The 20,122-nt window shown below is 40.2% G+C and overlaps 1 protein-coding gene and 2 long non-coding RNA genes across 3 annotated transcripts; 2 read left to right on the top strand and 1 right to left on the bottom strand.

The window, feature by feature from the left end:
• Window positions 1–612: 612 nt before the first annotated feature.
• Window positions 613–16,781, bottom strand: ZBTB11 (zinc finger and BTB domain containing 11). The gene is made up of 11 exons (XM_084522313.1): window positions 16,279–16,781; window positions 14,167–14,402; window positions 13,282–13,513; window positions 11,316–12,133; window positions 8,870–9,049; window positions 8,172–8,408; window positions 7,611–7,755; window positions 6,161–6,278; window positions 3,470–3,628; window positions 2,827–3,002; window positions 613–1,465 (listed from the first exon to the last, which is right to left on the bottom strand). Exons 1-11 carry the CDS (start codon window positions 16,586–16,588, stop codon window positions 939–941), a joined length of 3,138 nt encoding a protein of 1,045 aa, XP_084378439.1. The 5' UTR covers window positions 16,589–16,781; the 3' UTR covers window positions 613–938.
• LOC311438267 lies at window positions 3,545–6,421 on the top strand. The gene is made up of 3 exons (XR_014694041.1): window positions 3,545–3,919; window positions 4,297–4,559; window positions 6,043–6,421. It is a non-coding gene; the product is annotated as an uncharacterized lncRNA (long non-coding RNA).
• Window positions 16,386–19,721, top strand: LOC311438269. Its single transcript, XR_014694046.1, has 2 exons — window positions 16,386–16,567; window positions 17,282–19,721. It is a non-coding gene; the product is annotated as an uncharacterized lncRNA (long non-coding RNA).
• Window positions 19,722–20,122: the final 401 nt, after the last annotated feature.

Raw genomic sequence — 20,122 nt, 5'->3', positions numbered from 1 at the left:
AGTTCCTAACTAGTGGGACTTCAGCATACTTATATGCCCCTTCTCACAAAAAAATGCCACTATACTCCTTTCAATTGAATGTTTCTGCATCACATTTAATGTAAGAGTATAAGCATCCAGCATTAGGTTGCCTGCTTTGGATATGTATAACGCAAACCATAGGTTCCTCTACACAACTGACCACCATTAACCTAAATATAGCTGTGCACGCAGGATGAAGTGTAAGCTCCTCTCACAAATAAGAAGCAGTTTACTTAGAGAAGTTGTTTCCCCTCATTAGGATATCCTCTAGAGAATTTCAGTTCCTGATCTCAGGGTACCACATGCTCAGACCTCATTGGAACCCCTTCCCTCATTGTTTTGCTGAACCATGAACCTGCCCCCGGTGATCTGGAATTTAAACAAGTTCTTCAGAACTAGGATTCACTAATTGCAGATGGTGCACCTGCCTAAAGACAAAAGCCTCAGATTTTGTCACATAAAGCACGCACTGCATGGAACACTCCACCATTGCCTTGTTTTAGGGAGTAAAGAGATGAAACCCTATGATGGTCATTCACTCACAAACTTGATTAAATGCACGTAAAAATAAGTAAAAAATGCTACCAATTGTACATTTCTAGATTTTAGTGCAGCCACTTTATAGATACTTTAATTTACAGCATGATACTCCATGACACAGGAAACAATATTATTCCAACATTTTTTAAAAAATAGTTATGACCAGTGCAGGTATCTTAGCCATCAAAGCCTTGGACTACACTGAAGCATCTTAACTTTTGCCCTGTAATGCATCGTGCAATATTTCGTAACCAAGAAATTCAGTACTGGAGATTAACAGTGCGAGTAGGTATCTGTAAGCCTCAGATACCCAGTTCATATTTAGCTGTCATGTATCGTAAGACCTCAGTCTCCTTGCTCTTTCTTATGTTCTGTATTCACTCTTTCTCTGCAACTTGGGCTACTTCTACCTCTACGGTTTCCATGGCCTGTGTGACTTCTGCCATTTTTTGTCCTTGCTGTTGTGCCAGTACATAATTTACCACCTGCATGATGCTTTGGTCAGAAAGAGTGGAGACTGATGTACATTCTTCAGTAGCTGCAACAGCTTCAATTGCTTCAAGTGTGTCTCCTGTCACTACCAGAGTCTCCACCTCCTCACCACCAACACTAATTTCAGTTTCTTGTTCCTGCACGTCTGCTGCTAAAATGCTGATGGCGTGCTCCACCTGCGTCCCCTGGTTATGAAACTGAAGAGTATCTTTTTCCAACATAATTTTGCAGGGTACGTAGTCTCTGTGGAACTTGGTCATGTGCTTCCGCAGCGTCCGGGCATCTATGTAAGCCTCGTTGCAGACTGGGCAGACATACGGCCGTTCTCCAGTATGCGTCCTTACGTGACGCTTCAGGGAACGCGCGTCAGCCCAGGCTACTCCACAAGTTAGACATTCAAATGGCTTCACACCTGTTTTCAAATGGAAAGCAGAGAAAAAAATGACTATCAGCATTTATAATTATGTATGCATGATGGTGAGAAACGACAGGGAGGACAGTAGTATAAAAGCACAATGAAATGGTACAAGTAGTTCAAATTTTTCCAAACAAGAAAAAGATCTTACCATTTCTGTATTACAGTATAACGTAAGGATAATGCATTAAATGGTAAGATTATCATTTCCACAAGTGCTCTTGCAAACTAATGTCTTCTCATTCTTTTTTAAACATTCCTTTTCATGCAGATGCACGATCTTAAGTGCATACAGCTTAATGTAAAATGAAGGCATCACAAGCAAAAACAATTTACTTCTGAAACCATGTTTTACTTATTAGAATATGTCGCTTGCATTCCTAGTCACACCTCGTTTCTGTAAATCTTTCTATATACCTCTCAACAAATCAGCACCTATTCTAGTTAGTTGATAAGGCCATCTACAGCTTTTTTTTTCTTCCTCCTCCACACCACATATGTTCAAATTCTGCACATGGTGTTCGTATCATCTTATTCTCCCTTATAATGTGCAAACTCTGTGGCCTGTATTATCTAATGGAGCATGTGGGTGGTGACAAGCACTATTTTAACTGGCTTTTTCTCCATAGCAGTCACTGTAAGTTTAGGCTAGGTATCCAGTATCCAGGACTCACTGTACTTAGAATGAATCTCTATTCCAGTAGTTAGAGATGTAACAGCTTTTTAAAAGGAGATAAGCTTCAAAAAAGTTTTTTTTTTTTTTTAATTATTTTTCCCCTGAAGATGCATCTCTGTATTACAGACTTCAAACAGCTGGAATAACCAAATACTGAAGATCACACTTCACCGCTGAAGTAAAAAATGCATATACTTTTAAAATTATGAAGTATCTTTGTAGTTTCCCCAAACATTATAAAGCTTACTACTAGTTATACATCAAGAAGTTAATCAATCTCCAGTGGTCCTTCTTCTAAATTCAAGCCAATCACTCTCCTGTTTGAGGAATATTTTACTAGCCATATGCAACTTTCAAAGCACTACATGCAATTCTTTCTTTGCCAGATACATATTTTTTTTTCCTATTGCTTCTAAAATAATTTTTCCATTACAGTTTGAGAAAGACAAATGGTACTGGGACTGTGTGGCTACAGTTTTAGAAAGATGCCAGCAGCGCCTCTAGGAATCACCAGAAGAAAGTTAATTAATCAGGATAAGCATAAAACTAACTGGACAATCTGTAAGAACTTGTGTGTTCTGCATCACAAGACACACAGATTCCAAGATAACCCATAACAACCCTTTTCTTCACAATGCTTTTAAGGGTAGGAGAATGCCATAACTATTTGCTTTCTACATACCTTCATGATTGTTCATGTGCCTCCTATATTCCCGGAGCTGCGTGAATTTTCTTCCACAATGCTCACAAACTCGTTCAAGATTTTGTTTTGCTCTTCCTTTTTTACCATGTGTGGCTTTCTTTACATGCCTTCTGTACAAGGCTTTCTCATAAAATTCTTTACCACATACATTACACCTAGAGCATGTAAAATGAGAGTTAAAACCATTATCCTACACTTATCTTAAAGTTTTTAAAATAAAAGTGTACTTGAATTGATGTAGGTAAAGTTTAATGGGTATATTTCTTCATGACAGCTATTTCCATAACTAAAAATGCCACTGGACTGTAAAAGCCACATTTTCTCTTATTAATAGCCACAGAACTTCCACTTACCATTCTAGAGAAGCAAGATTGCATACAAAGCATAACTTTACTAATTATACTTATTCTCTTATGACTTCACATGTGTTAGTCCCAGGATTGTGCCAGCAGATTACCAGTTTGACCACACTATTTGAAGTCACCCATCCACATTCTCAAGAACTCAACGCCCCAGTCAAGGTCAATCAATCAGTACTTGAACCACGGATTAGGCAGTTCCTTGGTGACTAATCTAGGGCTGTGGCATTATAATTTCTTACATCTCAATTATTTCCTCTTACCTATAAGGGTCTGTAACAGAGTGAGACTTTACATGAGAATACCAGTCTTTCTTCCAACTGTAACATTTTCCACAGAACTGGCACTGAAATGGCTTCACACCTAAGTGTTTATTCATATGCTGCCGGAGATCTCGAGCTTCGTAGAAACTCTTTTCACACCTGTAACAGCAAAGGTTGTAGCATTCTATATCAGCAAGATCTTGGTAATCCTGATTTCCAAGGCACAGAAATCCCCTTCTGTAACAGCAATTGAACACTTGAAGACCTGTAGTGTCATAAACTCTTTCCAAACCAGGGGAAATTAAAAGGAAGAGCATCCTATCTGAAAATCTGAAATACCATTTGAGGACATCGTTCTGAAACATTTTTGTCTATTATTGATGATTATATTCCTTCTGTTTTTATTACGAGGATTAATCAAAGGCAGACTGGCTGAAAGACATCAAAAAGGTATATTAGATCTTAGGAATTACTATGAGGGTTCTAACAGTTGTTTCCTCCCTTACCAAAGAGGATTACCAAAGAGGATTAAATAATAAAACAAAGATAACATATCTGGGTGGTTTTTTTCTGTAATGCTGAAGTATATTTTTTTCAGAAATTAAAAAACAAATTCAGGATTCTACAAGAATGTATCTAAGATTAGTGATGTTCATTCTTTAGTGTGAAGTTTGAATATGTCTAAAACTAAATTCCTAGAGTTTTTCTTCATTTATATCTTCCCATAGTGTGACTACATAAAATAACAAATTTCTCTTGGTGTAAAAACTACAGGGGTAGTCCAGCCAAAAACATGCTTTATCTTTGAAAGATATTTTGCCTTACAGACCTCTTCTTCTACATCTCTTCCTCATGTATCATGACACACTGTACGACTTGAGAAAGGACGGAGTGCAGAGAAAGGCCAACAAGCAAAGTTATTCATGGACTTCCAAGTCCACTGTAGAGGATTTACATTTTGTAGCTCAACCACCTCTGGAAAGAGGGAATCTCTGAATTCTAACTAAGTGGAATCTGAAGAGAAAAAAGCTTCCATACAAGAACAAAACTTGTAATATCACACTTCACAAAGATTGGGTACCCTGGAATGGTAAGAAAAAAGCCTTCTATGCTTTAGAGAAATTAAGTAGGGTATAGTCCCTGAGTTGCCTGAACAATCTTCTCCTAGGCTAGAAAAAACAACAACAAAACCACCAACAGCTCCATTTCAAATGGGATTCTCAGGGATTCTGGGTTTCCACATCCCTAAGGGTCTTCACAGATGTTGGTACTTGGTGTTCTCATGGACAGCGTATTTAGAAAATCCCTTAGAGAAGTATTAATTTCAGAAGTAAAAAAATGAACCATGACCACCACCCTCTGACACTCACACACTGCTGTGATTTAATCTAATATCTACTTCTACTTTTAGCAAAGTACCTTGTGTGAAGCTTTATTTAACTGGGCCAGAAGCTCAAACTCAAGCATGGCTGGACGATTTACATACCAAGCCAATGTAGTAGAAAAATGAAGCCTACTTGTAGCTTAGTGAAGCTCTCTAAACCACTTGTGACATGAATTATATTCCTAGAATAGATCTAAATTCTATAAGAAGCAAGGGTTGTGTCTGTTTTGAAGGAGTTGAGGAATCAAAATACATTTTCATTCGAAGTGATGTTGCATCCATGACTACTGCCTTGAATATCTATTTTTAATATAACTCTTTCAAAACCAAAATTGTCTTCCCTGTAATGTTTCATTAACTAATTCTGTCCTGATGTGGATCCTATTAGCTTTCTTCTTGGAATTTTTGAGATCTACATTTTTAGTACTACAAACCACTCAACAAGAACACTGCAGACAGAATTAAAATGAGTTTTCAGCAGTTAGGAAATATTTGTACAGCTGTACTACCAGAGATACATTACAAATATTTTTGATACAGGTTTTCATTAATACCACAAGCTACATACAGGCAATCATAAATAGTACAGCCCCATTAAATACCTGTCAGTTTTCCAAAGACCTAACTGAGACTTTGGAAATTAAGTACCACTTGTGCTCCTACAGGTTAATTGAAAGGTTCTCCTATAGTCTGCTTGGTCATATGAAAAACATCATGATTTGTAAACACCCTATGAAACACATTTTTACTGACTTTCAAGTAGTCATATAAGTTTTATAATCAGGTTAAAAATAGCCGGTGAGCCTTAATCTGTATCTGTAATCTAGATACTCCTGCACAGCTGTTTGCCAAACATAGTGTATATTGCAGTGCACACAAGTACATTACATCACAGACTTTAATAGGACATTTTCATATGCAACCAAAACTAACTATCAGATTAAAGAAAGACAAAAGCAGGCTGAAGACCCTTTGTCTCCGACAAGCTTACCGCTCTATCTGTCCTACAGGGGAGCTTTAAAACCACAGGGCTACTTACTACAGCTCCAAGTGCAAACATACTCATTAAAACATAACTATATGAAAGTACGTAACAATTAAAAATCCCAAGGTGTTGCTCTCCAATTCATATATTAACAGAAGTCCCATTATTTTTTATAACACTCGTGTTTTACAAATCTCATTGCAGGCCAATGAACTTTTGTTCTATAACCAGGATCTGCTTTTCATCTTGAAGCAAAATAAGGACAAAAACCACCCCAACAACAAACCAAAAGAACAAAACACCATAATAACTAACAACTTACTGAGTACACTGATATCCACGAACTTCAGGTTTTGGCTGGTGTTTCTTTATGTGTTTACTGAGTCCTGAAGCCCTGTGGAAAGACTTTCCACAGATGGAGCAAAGGTACTTGGATTCTCCTGACAAAAAAACACAAGCAAACAAGTTACAAAGCCAGGCCTCCATCTCTCTGGGATGCTTTGTGAGTGTTTTTTCTTCCTATGTAGTTTATCTGAAGTAAACAGAGCAGTGCTACAAAAAGAAGTTAGTTTAATTACACACAGATGGAATTTTCAAGTGTATTTTTTAATGTGCCAATGTAGTCATAGATGGAAGGGAGAGTAACAACTCCCAGTGACTTCACTGCATGTTTCTAAACACAGGGTACAACAGTATAGCTGATTAGCCATGAAATGTGAACAGTTTAAAAAAAAAACTGCCCTCGTGTGAAAAACAATTGCCTGTTTTCATACAATACGCAATTTCTCCAGCAATGCGCAGCATTGCCTGTGGGTGACTCACACCTTGAATTTGTGGAACACCACTTCAAAAGAGGAGCTTTCAGCTCCAATTCATCTCTTCATGATTCTTGAGTACTAACATAAATTCCTCCACTTTTGGTACAGGCTCTTTCTTCTGATTCCTCCCAACTCAGGAAACAGACAACTTCTACATATTACAACATAGTTAAAAACTGCTCATCTTGGACAAAAGAAACATCATCTTTTACATGCCAAGATCTTTCAAGATGCCAGTTTTTATAAAATTTCAGTATAAAACTTCTGAAATTAGAATACAAGTCCTGTATTTCTTAGTTAGAAGTACAGCTTTTAAACTGCTGTCCTACTGTACAAGTTTTGAAGAAAAAGATTTTATTCCTTTGAAATGAGAGCTCTCACAGAAAATAACTAGTTCATAGATCACACAAACAGTATCCCATGAGAAAGTACACAATCTTAAAGAGCATATAACCTATTAAAATAGGAATAAATCCTGAAGCATTGCTCATGTTTAAAAATATCTTTCACTCAATCATTTAAAATAGCTGTGCAACAAATAATACATTCTTGCTTTAGAAATGTTTTTTTTAGTACAAGCAGAAATCTTGAAACAACACCCGGAGTTTCTCAGAGTTTCAATTTAGCAAGTTCTCCTCTGAAAGGACAGACTGAAAGTATAATTGCTCAGAAACGTTCTAGACTCTTGCTTATCTTTGTTGAATTCACATGACACAGGCATAAAAAAGTAGGAACAGACTAACTACAACTCCCTGTTCTAGTATAGAATATTTGCATAATAATCTTAAGCTATGATAAAACAAGCCCAAAGGAGAAATATAAATGAATAATTATGTCTAAGTCAAAACCAGGACGAAAAACTACTTTATTTTTCAATGGTTCCTTTGGCATTAAAGAACAATGTTAAAGTTCACCAGCACACAAAAGCCATCCAAAGCAATTCTGACTACTTACCAGTATGAATGCTCATATGTTCCTGAAGACTTCTTTTAGTGACAAAGGACTTCTCGCACAAGTCACACTGGAACTGTTTCTGTACTTCATGGAGAGCTAAGTGCATTTTTAATCCATGCTTATATGTAAAGGTCTTTCCACAAACCTAAAAAAAAAATCCAGATCCAATCAAAGAGGACAAAAAACAAACCCACAGAATATTTCAACAGATCAGTTTTGAAAACCTGTTAGCTCCAAACACAATATCAACTCCTGTATTTCTTAGTAACAAGGATGACCAAGCCTATGATTCCTCACCAGTAGCAAAAATGGTCTGTTAAAAAAGAACGCTCAAGCGAAGACATTTTCTAGACATAGGAGTATTGAATTCCATGATTCAAGCTTCCAGCTGAATTCTAGATTACAGTCTCCAACTACAAGAACTTTCATCAGCAACTTTATGTTATTTTTTCCCATTGTGAAATGACCTAAATTAACCTAACTTGTAGGACAGAGGGTCAATAACTAAAGTATCAAATACATTACTGACGTGATTACCAAGTAAAAGAACTTTCTCTTTACCTTGCATGCATGTGGTTTTACACCTGTATGTTTGAGCATATGTATCCTGAGAGAATAGAGCTTAGGTAGAGTTCTGCCACAGATATCACATACAAATTCCCGTTTAGTTCTCCCTTTCACTGAAGACATGCCTGTCTCTTCTACGCTAGAAGCTGCAGTGTTCACTTCAGTCTTCCGTGTGTGTCGGACAAGATGAGCTCGCAGGGAGGCACCATACTGGAATTCTTTTTTACACAACTAGGAAAGAAAACGTAACTTCAATCTTCATGCAGTATTTCAAAGCTATTTCAAAAAAGGTAAATCAAAGATTTTAAATGTAGTAATCTGATTGCATAGGTCTGTAATTTGACTCCAACAGACTTTTTTTTCAGGTTAATTAATAGAATTAAGCGTTGGCTTTTTAAGGCTACTGACAGAGCCGTTGATCACTTCCCAGTAAGAAGTAACTCCCAGGATAATCTAAATACAACTGTAAATTTACCAGTAAGGTTAAAAGTAAAGCCCACCCAGTACCATGAGCAGTGCAGGCACTCTCGTGCCACACAATGCTGTCAGGCCATGTGGCTGCACTACATTTTACCCATTTAGATCAAGGCTCTGTCCGTCTCTGAAGTCTGTAAAGAAAACAAATGCAAAATACTAAAAGAGACGAGAAAAATAATTTTAATAGCAAGGTTTACAGACAAAAAAAGACTTACTGGGCATTTATAATCTTTAGATCTTTCGTGTTTTAGTGTGTGCATTATAAGTGCATAGCGCCGCTGGAACACCATTCCACACTCCGTGCATTTGTGCTGAGCTTCTACTTCATTATTTTCTGTGGTCTCTCTTTTGGGCTGTTTCATTTTTTTCCCTCTCTGTACCAGCTTCATGGCAACCTAAATTGGAAAAACATAACCAGTGAATGAACTTCTTGCAGAAGTATGAAACACAATGTAGCCAGTGATAAAAGCTTATGTTTCTTCACGTTACAGTAACATCACCCAATCTCGCTTAGTTTATGTAGCCACTGGAAAATTAAGCTTTTTCAGATCACTGAAAATCCAGAGAGATTATGGTAGGAAAAATGGTCTTCTTTCACAACCACAAGCTAACTGTAATTACAGATAGACAACTTACCACTTCGGATCCAACCAGCCCTCCCTGAGTAACTGGCTAAACACAAAAGCTAAGTGATAGTTAGAGAGGAACCACAAATACTTCCAGTCATAACTTCTATAAAACGTTTCCAACCATGTCCTTCACTTCAGCTTTCCTTTTCAAGACTTACTTCAGAAGTTATCAAATTAGACATAAAAAGAGTGGCCTAATACATTCTTACCAGCCAGCAAGAACAGTTACTAATAACATGTAAAAAATTTGACAGTATTTGAGCAAAGCTCTTTCCAGTTAAGGGCATTCCAGCTTGAATGTTTGTGTGAGGTATTGGCAGTGCTACCTTGAGCTGGCAATCTCATTTTCCTTTGCAGAAACTTGCTGTCAAGTTCTTTAAAATCCATACCTTAAGTGATCAGGCTGAAATTTCTTGTATCAAGCATCTCCCCTTCAGGTTTCTGAGAATAAGGCAAGGGGAAAAAACAGTACATTGCATCCCCATTTCTTCTCCCCATTTCTCCAACAAGTGAAATATCTAGCAGTTTTTGAAAACACGCTAGCCTTTCCTTGTCTCACACAAATAAACTCAACACAGGGACAACGTTTTCAGACTCTTTTATGTCTTGCTGTTGCTCTGAAAAGTTATGCAAACTTGGCCAAATTAGGAAGCCACAAAAATCATTTTGTCCAGTTGATGATTAATAAGAGCTTGGAAAATCACCCATTCATACAAAGCATGCTTTTATCCATGCCAACTGCAATTATGCTAGTTCAAGTCAGCAGCATTTCCTTGCAATTTCTCTTTACTGTTATTCTTCCAGGATCAAAACTAGGAACTCAAGGAGGAGCGTCTATTTTCTAACACTTATACAACATCCAGTGTCATGGTGGGAGTTGAGGAAAGCATGAGACAAAAAGGTGAAAAATTAAGAGATCAGTTATGAAAGTAGAAACCTATTCCTAATTCCAATTCTGAGCAATTACCTAAAACATTTTTCCCCCATACGTGGATGCTGTCTGGAGACCTTCTCCATCAAGAGGAGGGGATTTAAAAACTGTGAAGCTAACAGGACCTGCTCCTGAAAGAGCTCCCCCTCTCCAAACAGATAAACTGAAATCACAAATTGGGTGCTCAAATATTTGGACTGTGCTAGTTTTAACATCCGGTCTTCATAATGACCAGAGGTAAAAGAAGACTAATGCTACAATTTCTATCTACAAGGGTAACAATCTCTCAGAGCAGAGGGACGGATCTACTATTTAAATGCTTCAAAGAACACCTCTGGAAAGCAACAGTTCTTTGTAACATTTGCTGCCTCTGGAAGGAGTAAAGCAAAGCCTACTCTCACAAAACTGAATGAACTAGTGCTCTGTGTGGTGAATGCCACCTATCTACAGGCACTAGAAGAGGAAAGGCTCCTGAAAGGCAAATAATAAGACTGCTGTTTCATTAAGAAGAAGAAAAAAAAAAAAATTACCAAGCTTTAACTACATCTGAGTGCTTTTAATATCAGTAATCTTTGGACATTTTTTTCTCATTAAACCAACTAATCCCAACCTAAGGGTAGCAGGACTGGATTGTTATGATTTATGACTATGTCTTAAGATCTACCCAGGATGCCAGGCTCCATTTTCAAGTCTTAATAAACGTAGAGCCTCACTTCTATAATTGAACAAGATATTTTTGTATTTGTCTGTCACTGACATACAGCTAAGAAATAGCCAGATCATTAAGAATTTTAGGGAACAGGTATCACCTGCTGTCCAGACACGAAAAGCTACGATGGAGATACTCACACGAGGCTAAAAATACCAAACGTCGTAAATGTCTCCAGTCTGGAAAGAATTTTGATTTCCCATCCCCCTCACCCCTCCCCCAAGTGTCACATCTTAGATGTTACTTTGGTTTGCAGTAACGTTGATTTCTCAAAAGAAGAAAACATTTAAAGCATTTGCCAGACAATGCTTGGAAATGGGAAATGGTCTTTTCAGACTGGTGTGGAAACACAGGATGATTACCGCCAACAGGCTTAAACAGAGATAGAATACCTGCTGTATTGCAGATTTCGGATTTGTCTTTCTGTTTTGCAGCTTTTTTTCAATTCCTTTATGCAATCTGATATATCCACCTTCGCTAACAGAACGCTGGCGAAGCTTGCTTTTATAAGTATCATCCTGGCTGGAAGCCATGCCTTCTGGTTGTGAAGCCAAAACGCTCTCTTCTTTACTTTGCCTGCCATCTTTTTCCTTGAGCATTTCCGAGGAGTCTTCTGGAGCCATCTCTACATTTGCTTGACAGCTTTCATTTAGCTCCATTTCCACTTGACCGTCTGCGTCCATGGCTTCCGCAACCGATGGCTCAGCCTGTCTGACAACCACAGTGCTGTTTGAAACGTTCTCCACCAGCTCTATTTTGATAAAATGTTCAGTTGTTTCACACTGCTCCAAAGGCTTTGAAAGGCCGTCAGGAGTGGCTTCTGCAGGCTGTGGGGGCAGGAGGTGAGGCTGGGGTGCTGCTGCCTCCTCGGGCCCAGCAGAGGAAGGAGCTCCGTTCACAACTGCTGTCACTTCATGGGCCGCCAGCTCTGCTGGCAGAGGCTGCTCAGCACCATGCAGGAGGGGCATCTCCACTCCGATCTGCTCTGCTAAACTTTGTGTTGACTCTACTGTGTGAATGTCTCCCTTTTGGTACACTGTAATTTGTTTCTCTTCCATCTGTTTGTGCACGTTCTCACAGATTTCAAGAACCTCTGACATGAAGAGGTGCCGGGCAAGCATGGCCACTTCTGCCATACTACAGAAGTCGAAAGTTAATTCTGAAGTATAAGCAAATTCCAAGAGTGGGAGGAAGCTCGACTTGCAAAACCCTATCAGAAATAAAACAAGAGATTAGATCAAACACTGACGACCCCCTTGTTACACCAAAATACCCCAGAAAGGATAAAACAGTTTGTCTTTGATACAGTTAAGTCTGAAATTAAGAATGAAACACGCTCAGGAATACCATTGAAGCCCCTCCATTCAGACTCAGTTCATTGTCATTTACACAAAAAAATCCTCCTTATATATATTGCGGAAGTCAAACTCAAGACAACTTTTTTTTAACAAGTAAAATTAAGGTAGTTTCACAACAAAATTCTGAAAAAGATTGTTTCAAGATGCTAGGAGGGCCACAATGTTTTTGAAGCAGATTAGTCCTAATTTAGCTGAAATCTTTCTGGGCTGCTACATTCAGAAAGCAGTCTGGAGTTAAGCAACAATTGATGCTGCAGAAAAATAAGTCAAGGAAGTGGCTACTGAAAAAAATTATGTATATATAGATAAAAATGCTTCTAAAGAAGCATTTGTTATAATTTTCCACAGTTCAAAAAAATCATAAATGAAATAATGAATTTGGGGGACCTTCTGCACCATCATAGAAATCCATTGCTCATGCAAAGACAGACAGCTAAGAAAGTAACAGGAAAGCAACAGAACATTTAAGTTCTGTACAATATGCTTCACCACTTCAAAGTTATTTTTGGAACATTGATTTTAGGATTATCTCCTATCTTAAAGGTAACAGGAGGTTTGACAAATAAGCAGAAACATGTATAGCACTGTTTTCCAGACATGAGACAAGGTAGTATTTGCTCAGCAAAACAGTTCTGTGAGAAGCTAGTGAACACCTCCTCTTGATGTATTCAAGCATTTGGATTATGCCCCCTTTCTTTAACGTCTATGACTAATAGAAGGAGAAAACACACCTAAGCAAGCTAAAAATAAATAAATAAATCCAAAGCTTCTCAGAAATTATGAGATGGAATTCCATGGTCAATTCAGTATGGGAGATCAAATTATGCAAAAACAGGAGCAATCATTTTAGCATTAAAAACCATACAAAATAATTTTAGATTAAAAGAAAAAAAAGATAAAATATTTTGTTGTCTTGAACACTCAAAAGAGACTGAATCAAACACTGTACACCTTACTTCAGATATTAAGATTTCTATCTTCAAAACCCACAACAATTCACCTGACAGATCCACTACAGCTTCATGACTAGTGACAGCTCCCTTTTCAATGAAGAGCTCTCGGAAGTACTCGCTGTTGGCTGCCAAGACAGATTTGTGAGCTTTGTACTCCTCTCCTTCAATCAGCAGAGTCACATCACAGAACTGATTGGAAAGCCTCTGCTGATTCAGTTGGTTTAAGACTGACAGACAATGTTTGGAAGATGACTGCTTCACAAGGCCCTTACTGTCAACCTGTCATAAACAACATTACGAGAACTTCATTACATTTAGACTCTGCCTTTGTAAGCATTCACACTGAAACACAGAAAAGGATTATTTGCTGAAAACATAAAAGCAGTTCAAGCCTGTACCATCTTACTATTATTCTCTCTTTCCGCCCCCCCCCCCCCCAAATGTGCCAACTCTTACGCTCCCCCAAAAAAGTTTAAACAGACAACTGGAAAAACGGGAGGACATATTCAAACAGTGCTTTGGACTGTATCTTTCAATGCTACAACGTGAAACAATTTCTAGATTCAAGTCTTTACACGTCTATGAGCCCCCAGTTACCACCATCAAGAATTTTATATATATAAATACAGCAAATTTATTAAGGAACAGATAGAGATTCCATGAGAATCTTGTAAGTGATGCTTTTCTTATATTTTTGCGATCAAATTTCCCTTGAATCCTAAACACATATATATATAAATAGGGGCAATTTTATTTTCTGAAGACTGTATATTATCACTGATTTCATGTAATATGTACCAGTCACCTGCTTTCACACACCAAATATATTTATAAAAATGTCAGATCATGCAGGATTATCACAGCAATGGAAAGTAAGTCTACTTTTAAGAATGCATGAACATTTACATTCAGATGTGAACAGCAGTACTTACAAATACAAGCTCATGCTTTGCTACTGGCTTCTTTTTCACAGGCTTTGGGGATGCAGCTGGGATTGATGCCGCATTACTCGATTCATCATCTGTTTCATTACTATCTTCATGAGATTTTGTATCCAGTCCAAGTTCCTCCAGCATTTCAGAAGGATCCGACAGAGATCTAGAGCGATCTAGCTTTTCCTGGCACTTGCTGCATTCTTTAATGTAATCTTTAACCTGCTTAAGAATACCTAAGGAAAATTAATGAAGCTTAATTAGGCTTCCAATCCTCATTCAATTTACCTTAAATTCACAATTAAATATGTAGGTGATTAGCCACAAGATACTAAGTGATTATTCAAGAAAAATGAAGTCAGCCACCTACACTTTCTTTTTACTGTCCTTACTGTAATCCACAGTTCATTTGCAATCAAATATTTAAGATCCCTATATGAAGCAGAACCATCCCAGAAGGACTATTTTAAGCTAGAAAAAAAAAATAAAAAATTACACATTCACTATAAGAATCCCAAGACAATGAAAGCTGTAAATTGATCCTGCAATTAGCTCCACACAAGTGGATCTTGGTTTGTCCTCACTAAACAGGACAAGAATGGGAAGGCTTACGTAAAAGGCTTGTGCCAACTGGAACCGACTGAATTATAGGCGATGACACTGACTTGTATCGTTAACACTGATTTAAATCAGCTGTTTGGGATTTTTGGAGTTTAAAGAAACTGCATTCCCCTCCGGTACTCGATCAAGCATAACTAAATAATTTTAGATACTCAACAGTTCCTAAGCTTAAGGTTCTATGAGATACCAAGGCATTTTCAGCGTATAAAAGCTTTCAACTCAAACTCATTTCCATCACTAGGACGATATAAAAGCCTACAGAACCTGTGCCTCTATGCTTCAAAATCTATCACACCTCAAGAGACTCGTTCTGCTTGCAGCATTTTGTACTGTGCTATGTCCCATCATTGCATATGCATCTGTGGAAGGATCGGGAAAACACAGACTTTAGGCAATGTGAGACTTGCCAACCCAAGACATCTGTGCCTGTTCCAGACATGTTTTACGCTTCCTTGATTCAAGCTGAAACCAGGCCTAGTTCTCAGGGTCTGCTGCCTGCAGACCCCACTGCCAACACCCTTCTCGACCCTGGGCCCCATTCCAGCTCCCTGGTTCCCAGCTACGGCCACAACAGATCGGCACCTCAAATCCATGAGAGCTGGACTGGAAGGATGGGCTGCAGCTAGAGCAAGCAGCCTACGCATTGAGATAGAAAATAGAAATACTATTTTTTCTATACTAGTTTTCTAATACTAAATAGAAAACTAGCTGAAAACGACAGATTTCTTACCAGTGGTTGGAAAAAAAGGCAGGATAAACAGAAATTGGGCCCCAGGCAACTGAAAAGCTGGAGATTCGTTTAATGGATGCCTAAGAGTAAAAATGGAGCGCCAAATCCAGAGGGAACACAGGTACCAAGTTATTGGCTCAGCCAAAAGAAGGCCACAACTGGGAATTTTGGTTGTTACACACTACTGGTTTCCAACAACTGCTGTGACATGACTCTGGTCCCAGCTGAGGATTGGTTCTGTGCTTTTATCCTCTCATGGGAAGCAATAGGGAAATGTAATGATTAGCGCAAAACTACAGTTAATAGCGGGTCTGCTGTTTTAAATGTGCACGCCTTCAACAAGCTGGTTGAAAAAGGATTATTATCAGGCTAAAGGTGGAACTGGATCGCATGAAACGGATTACCATCATCCTACACCAAGTGTAGGAATGGAGAAATCCCCTTCAGCAGGCCGTACGCAACACCTGGATTGGGACGCGACAGCTGCTCTGTGCTTCCCTACAGCTAGGATCACAGAATTGCAGAATCATTAAGGTTGGAAAAGACCTCCAGGATCACCCGGTTTAACTATCCTCCTACTATCAGCATCACCCACTAGAACTTGTCCCTAAGCACCACGTCCAGCCTCTCCTTGCACCCCCCAGGGACGGTGACCCCACCACCTCCCCGTGCGACCCGTCCCAACGCCCGACCGCTCCTCCTGCGCAGAAACGCCTCCTTGTTCCCAACCTGACCCTATTACCCCCGCGGCCGCCGCTCACCTCTCCACCAGTACTTCTGCGAGAGGCCCTGCCAGGTCTGCAGCCGGGTGCGGTGGGCGCCGTCGGGGGCCAGGTGCGCGGCGCGGATGAGGCGTGCGCGGCGCTCGGCCTGCAGCACCACCTCCAGCTCGGCGAAGCGCTGCTGGTCGCGCTGCCGCCGCTGGTAGTAGAGGGTGCCGCCGCGCACCACGTAGCAGGCGGCCGCCTTGCGGATCTTCCTCTTGGCGTTGCCCTCCGTGCCGGGCGCGTAGGGCTCCCGCTCGTTGGTGAGGTAGCGCAGGATGGCCAGGTAGCTCTCCTCGCTCGACATGGCCGGCGCCGGGCCGCGGGGCGGGGGGCATGCGGCAGGGGGGGCCCCCGCGGGGGGAACGGGAGTTGCGCGGCCCGCGGCGGCGGGAGGGAGGGAGAAGCGCGGGCAGCGGCGGCGGCGGAGAGACAAAATGGCTGCTGCACACCGGGAAGTGAAGTCACGGCCACACGCGTGGGGCTGGGGAGAGGGGGAGGAGGGAGAGAAGAAGGAGGGAGGGAGGGAGGGAGGAGGGCGGCGCCGCCATCTTGGAGGCGGGCGCGGGGAGGGGCGGCCATCTTAGAGGCGGGCAAGGGCTGAGGGGAGGGGGCGCAGGGGGTGATCCCCTCAAAACTGAGCCGTGAGGAGCATGGACACACACACACACAGCACTCTGTCTCTTCCCCATTGTGAGATATGTTCATCTGATTCGTGTCAGTATGGAACAATGCTAGGGCCACATGGTGTGATGAATGTGACCTTCTGTCCTACAGACCCTTGTATAACCACAAGTCTCAGAAAAACAGAGTGGTTAATGTATATAACTCTTGTATCTTGCAAACGAATGTTTTAGCAATTCGTGTTAATAGAGAGCTTGAAGGGAAATGTAGTTGTAGGCTTTTCCTTGAAGTCTCTGATATCTGGGGGGTTCAGAATAACTGCTAACTGTTATGACTATTGCACGGGACACTACTCAAGTCTCTGATATCTGGCCAGGAGATTAAGGAGACGGGGAGAGCTGAAGAACAACTAAAAGACAAAGCTTGCAGGGGATGTTGCACAAGTCTCTGCCATACAGCCAAGTTGGACAAAGGAGAAGGACAAGAGGGAGGAAGACTATGAGCCTTCAGCACGAGAGACCCCCAGAGACCCCCAGAGGGACCACCGGGGACTGATACGCATGCTCCAGTAGGAGGGTTTGGATTCCGGAAACTAATTATAATAACCCTGCTTTTTTTTAGAAGTAGTAATGAATATGTATCAGCCCAGGAGCATAAAAATCAGCTGCTTGGTGTAACTGGTGTGCGTCTTGGTGGAGCAGAGACTCCCAGCACACCCAGCGCTGTTTGCTTACCTCCATTCCTTTAATAAATTGTAAACTTTGATTATAGTCCTATTTTGAAGACTGAGCCATTTATTACACCATCGAGTGCTGTGAGCACCTCCCACCCCTCAAGTACGAGGGATGTCGCCTCAGGTCCCTCAGCCTCCAGGGCTGTGGTGCCTTAGTCTGAGCCCCCTCCCTGTGGGCCTCGTTGTCCTCAGCTGCCTCACCAGAACAGGCAGAGAAAGCTGAGACCCACCCCTCTAAGTTGCATAACCGTCAGACACAGATAAGAGCACAGAAAATTACAGTTACACACTTTATTTTTTTATTTTTTAAACCGTGGTGGACAAATGTTGGAGCATCTTTTCCTGAGGCTGCAGTTGTTTCAGGACTGAGCTGGGTACAGCCCAAGCAGCCACATCTAATTCAACACGCCTTCAGCTAAGGGTTGGGCTAGGTGGCCTCTAGAGGCCCTTTTCAGGTTAAATTATTCCACAGGCCTATGAAAAATTTAGGCATTCAATTTTTAGTGATAAATATTTAATAGCAGATCAATTAAGTTGCATTAGGTAAGTGCAAGGATTTCTATTTATGCATTTCTGTTGAATTCATTGCATTATATCTATGTTTGAGCTGGCTATCAGGTGTTAATGAGTGAGGCACGCTATATGTAACTGTATATCTCATGGACGGTGTTACCTGCAAGCTTCAAGGCATTAACAAATACTAATTCCTTGTATTTGACTATCAATTCATTTCTATCCTTACTGGTATTTCAAACAGATTGTTTGTAAAAGCTTCTCTCTGCTTTTCAACTGAGGAACTTCATATGCAAGATGTTAAGACTAACATATGTTAAGACTAACTTTCACAAGCACGTATGTAGTGTCCCAGCTACTCAATACCACTATCAAATCCTGTAAAATTGTACCAGTCTTGTGTATAGTCATCACTAACATAGGCAACTTTCAGTGGTATATTCAGCCTTCATAAATTTCTAAAAAATCCTTTCCCTAAAGGGAAAGTAAAAACATGGAACACTTTTCCTTCCCTTGTTTCTAGCTTCTTCCAAGGCTGTTAACCAGTTTAGAAAGTATCTTCAATTTATTTCAAAATAATGAGCAGCTCCTGTGCTCTTGATAGTAAAAAGAATAATTGTTCAAAAAGATACCAGTGCATATTCCACTGATGCAATCATGCTGAAACTACTTAATTGGGTTGCAAGCTCCATCTGACTGGAACTTAGTTTATTAATGAAAACCAAGCATGATAGAACTCAAAATGTAACCCATAACCTAAAGCACGTTGCTTTCGTTGTATTTTTTAAGCCCAAATGAACCACAGGAAGCACAAGTATGATAAAGAGCTTCTTCCTTAGCTAGTGTAGTAACATCAACAAAGCCCTCAAAGGAGCTGTAAGCTAGCAACAGTGTTGAAAGCCAAACAGTAGTCAGCTTTTATTTTCAAAAGCTGTAACAGCTGAACTTTATGTAGGAAAGGCCTCCTCTTTACAGGCCCCGAAGTGGGTATTTGCCAAGTGGAATACTGTTTTAGATTAAGTGCACGTAGGTTTTACATGTGGCATCAGTTGAGATCCAAAACAGAGAAGGTTCAGTTTCTCCTTACTTCCAGTAAGTCAAAGAACATTCCTTTGCTAAGGCTATTACTGCCCGGCAAAGCTAAGGGAAAGGCTGGGAACACTGCCTACCTGGCCTAACTACTGGATTAGGGAGCTGCATCCTTTACATGGAACATTTAACAAATGGCCACACCTTCTAGGAGTGGAAGAGAATGACTAAGGGAACCCGTGTCTGCATTCCAGATGTTAATTATGAGACCAAATGAGTTAGAAGTAATGCATACCGTCAGCTCCATTTTAAGCTCAGTCAACCTGCTATCAGTGTTTTTAGTACAACTAACTAGAACGTGTTTGCAGAATGGTCATACTAGGTCAAACAACCCATTTAACTCAGGCAGAGCGTGAGGCAGGACCTTATAAACTACCCTGTTCCTGACAGAGGCTTCCAGCACCTCAGTGGTTTTAGTTCCGGACCCAGGAATTGCATCTCAACATTTGCGTTTAAGAGCAATGTGATGTGTGAAACATCCGTTTGATTTCTGAAACTATTTCTCCTTTTATCCTCTACATCTTGAAACGGTCTGCTTCACAATGCAAGAAGCATATTGACCTTTTTACGTAACTTACGAGACTGTACAGCTTCACAACTATTTAGTTTGCCTCATCAAACTTAAAACCTTATTTTTAAGACATTTGGTGTTGATGCTTGTGCTCGTGCTGTTTTTTCCTTAGGCAAGAAACAGCTCCTCAAACAGCTCAATCTTCCCTGCCACCTGAATCACTGCATTCATTTAAAAACTTATTTTCTAGTACAACAGATCCTCTAAAAACCTGAATGTTTTATAGCACAGGTGTATTCATCAGTCTGCAGAAGCATACATTGTTATTCCTTAATTCCTTCAGTATCTATCACACAGTTGAAGAGAACATG

Source organism: Aythya ferina (assembly GCF_964211825.1).
Source record: "Aythya ferina genome assembly, chromosome: 1".
Taxonomy (NCBI): domain Eukaryota; kingdom Metazoa; phylum Chordata; class Aves; order Anseriformes; family Anatidae; genus Aythya; species Aythya ferina.
The sequence above is the reverse complement of the archived record's forward strand: the minus strand, read 5'-3'. Positions and strand labels throughout refer to the sequence as shown.

Bases quoted from the DNA above. Each gene is read 5' to 3' on its own strand.
- ZBTB11 (XM_084522313.1), bottom strand. From the start codon at position 16,588: ATGTCGAGCGAGGAGAGCTACCTGGCCATCCTGCGCTACCTCACCAAC. The intron at 12,134-13,281 runs GTGAATTGTTGT...TATTTCTGATAG, and splicing joins AGCTGTAGTGGATCTGTCAG to GGTTTTGCAAGTCGAGCTTC. The intron at 1,466-2,826 runs GTATGTAGAAAG...ATTTGAAAACAG, and splicing joins GCACATGAACAATCATGAAG to GTGTGAAGCCATTTGAATGT.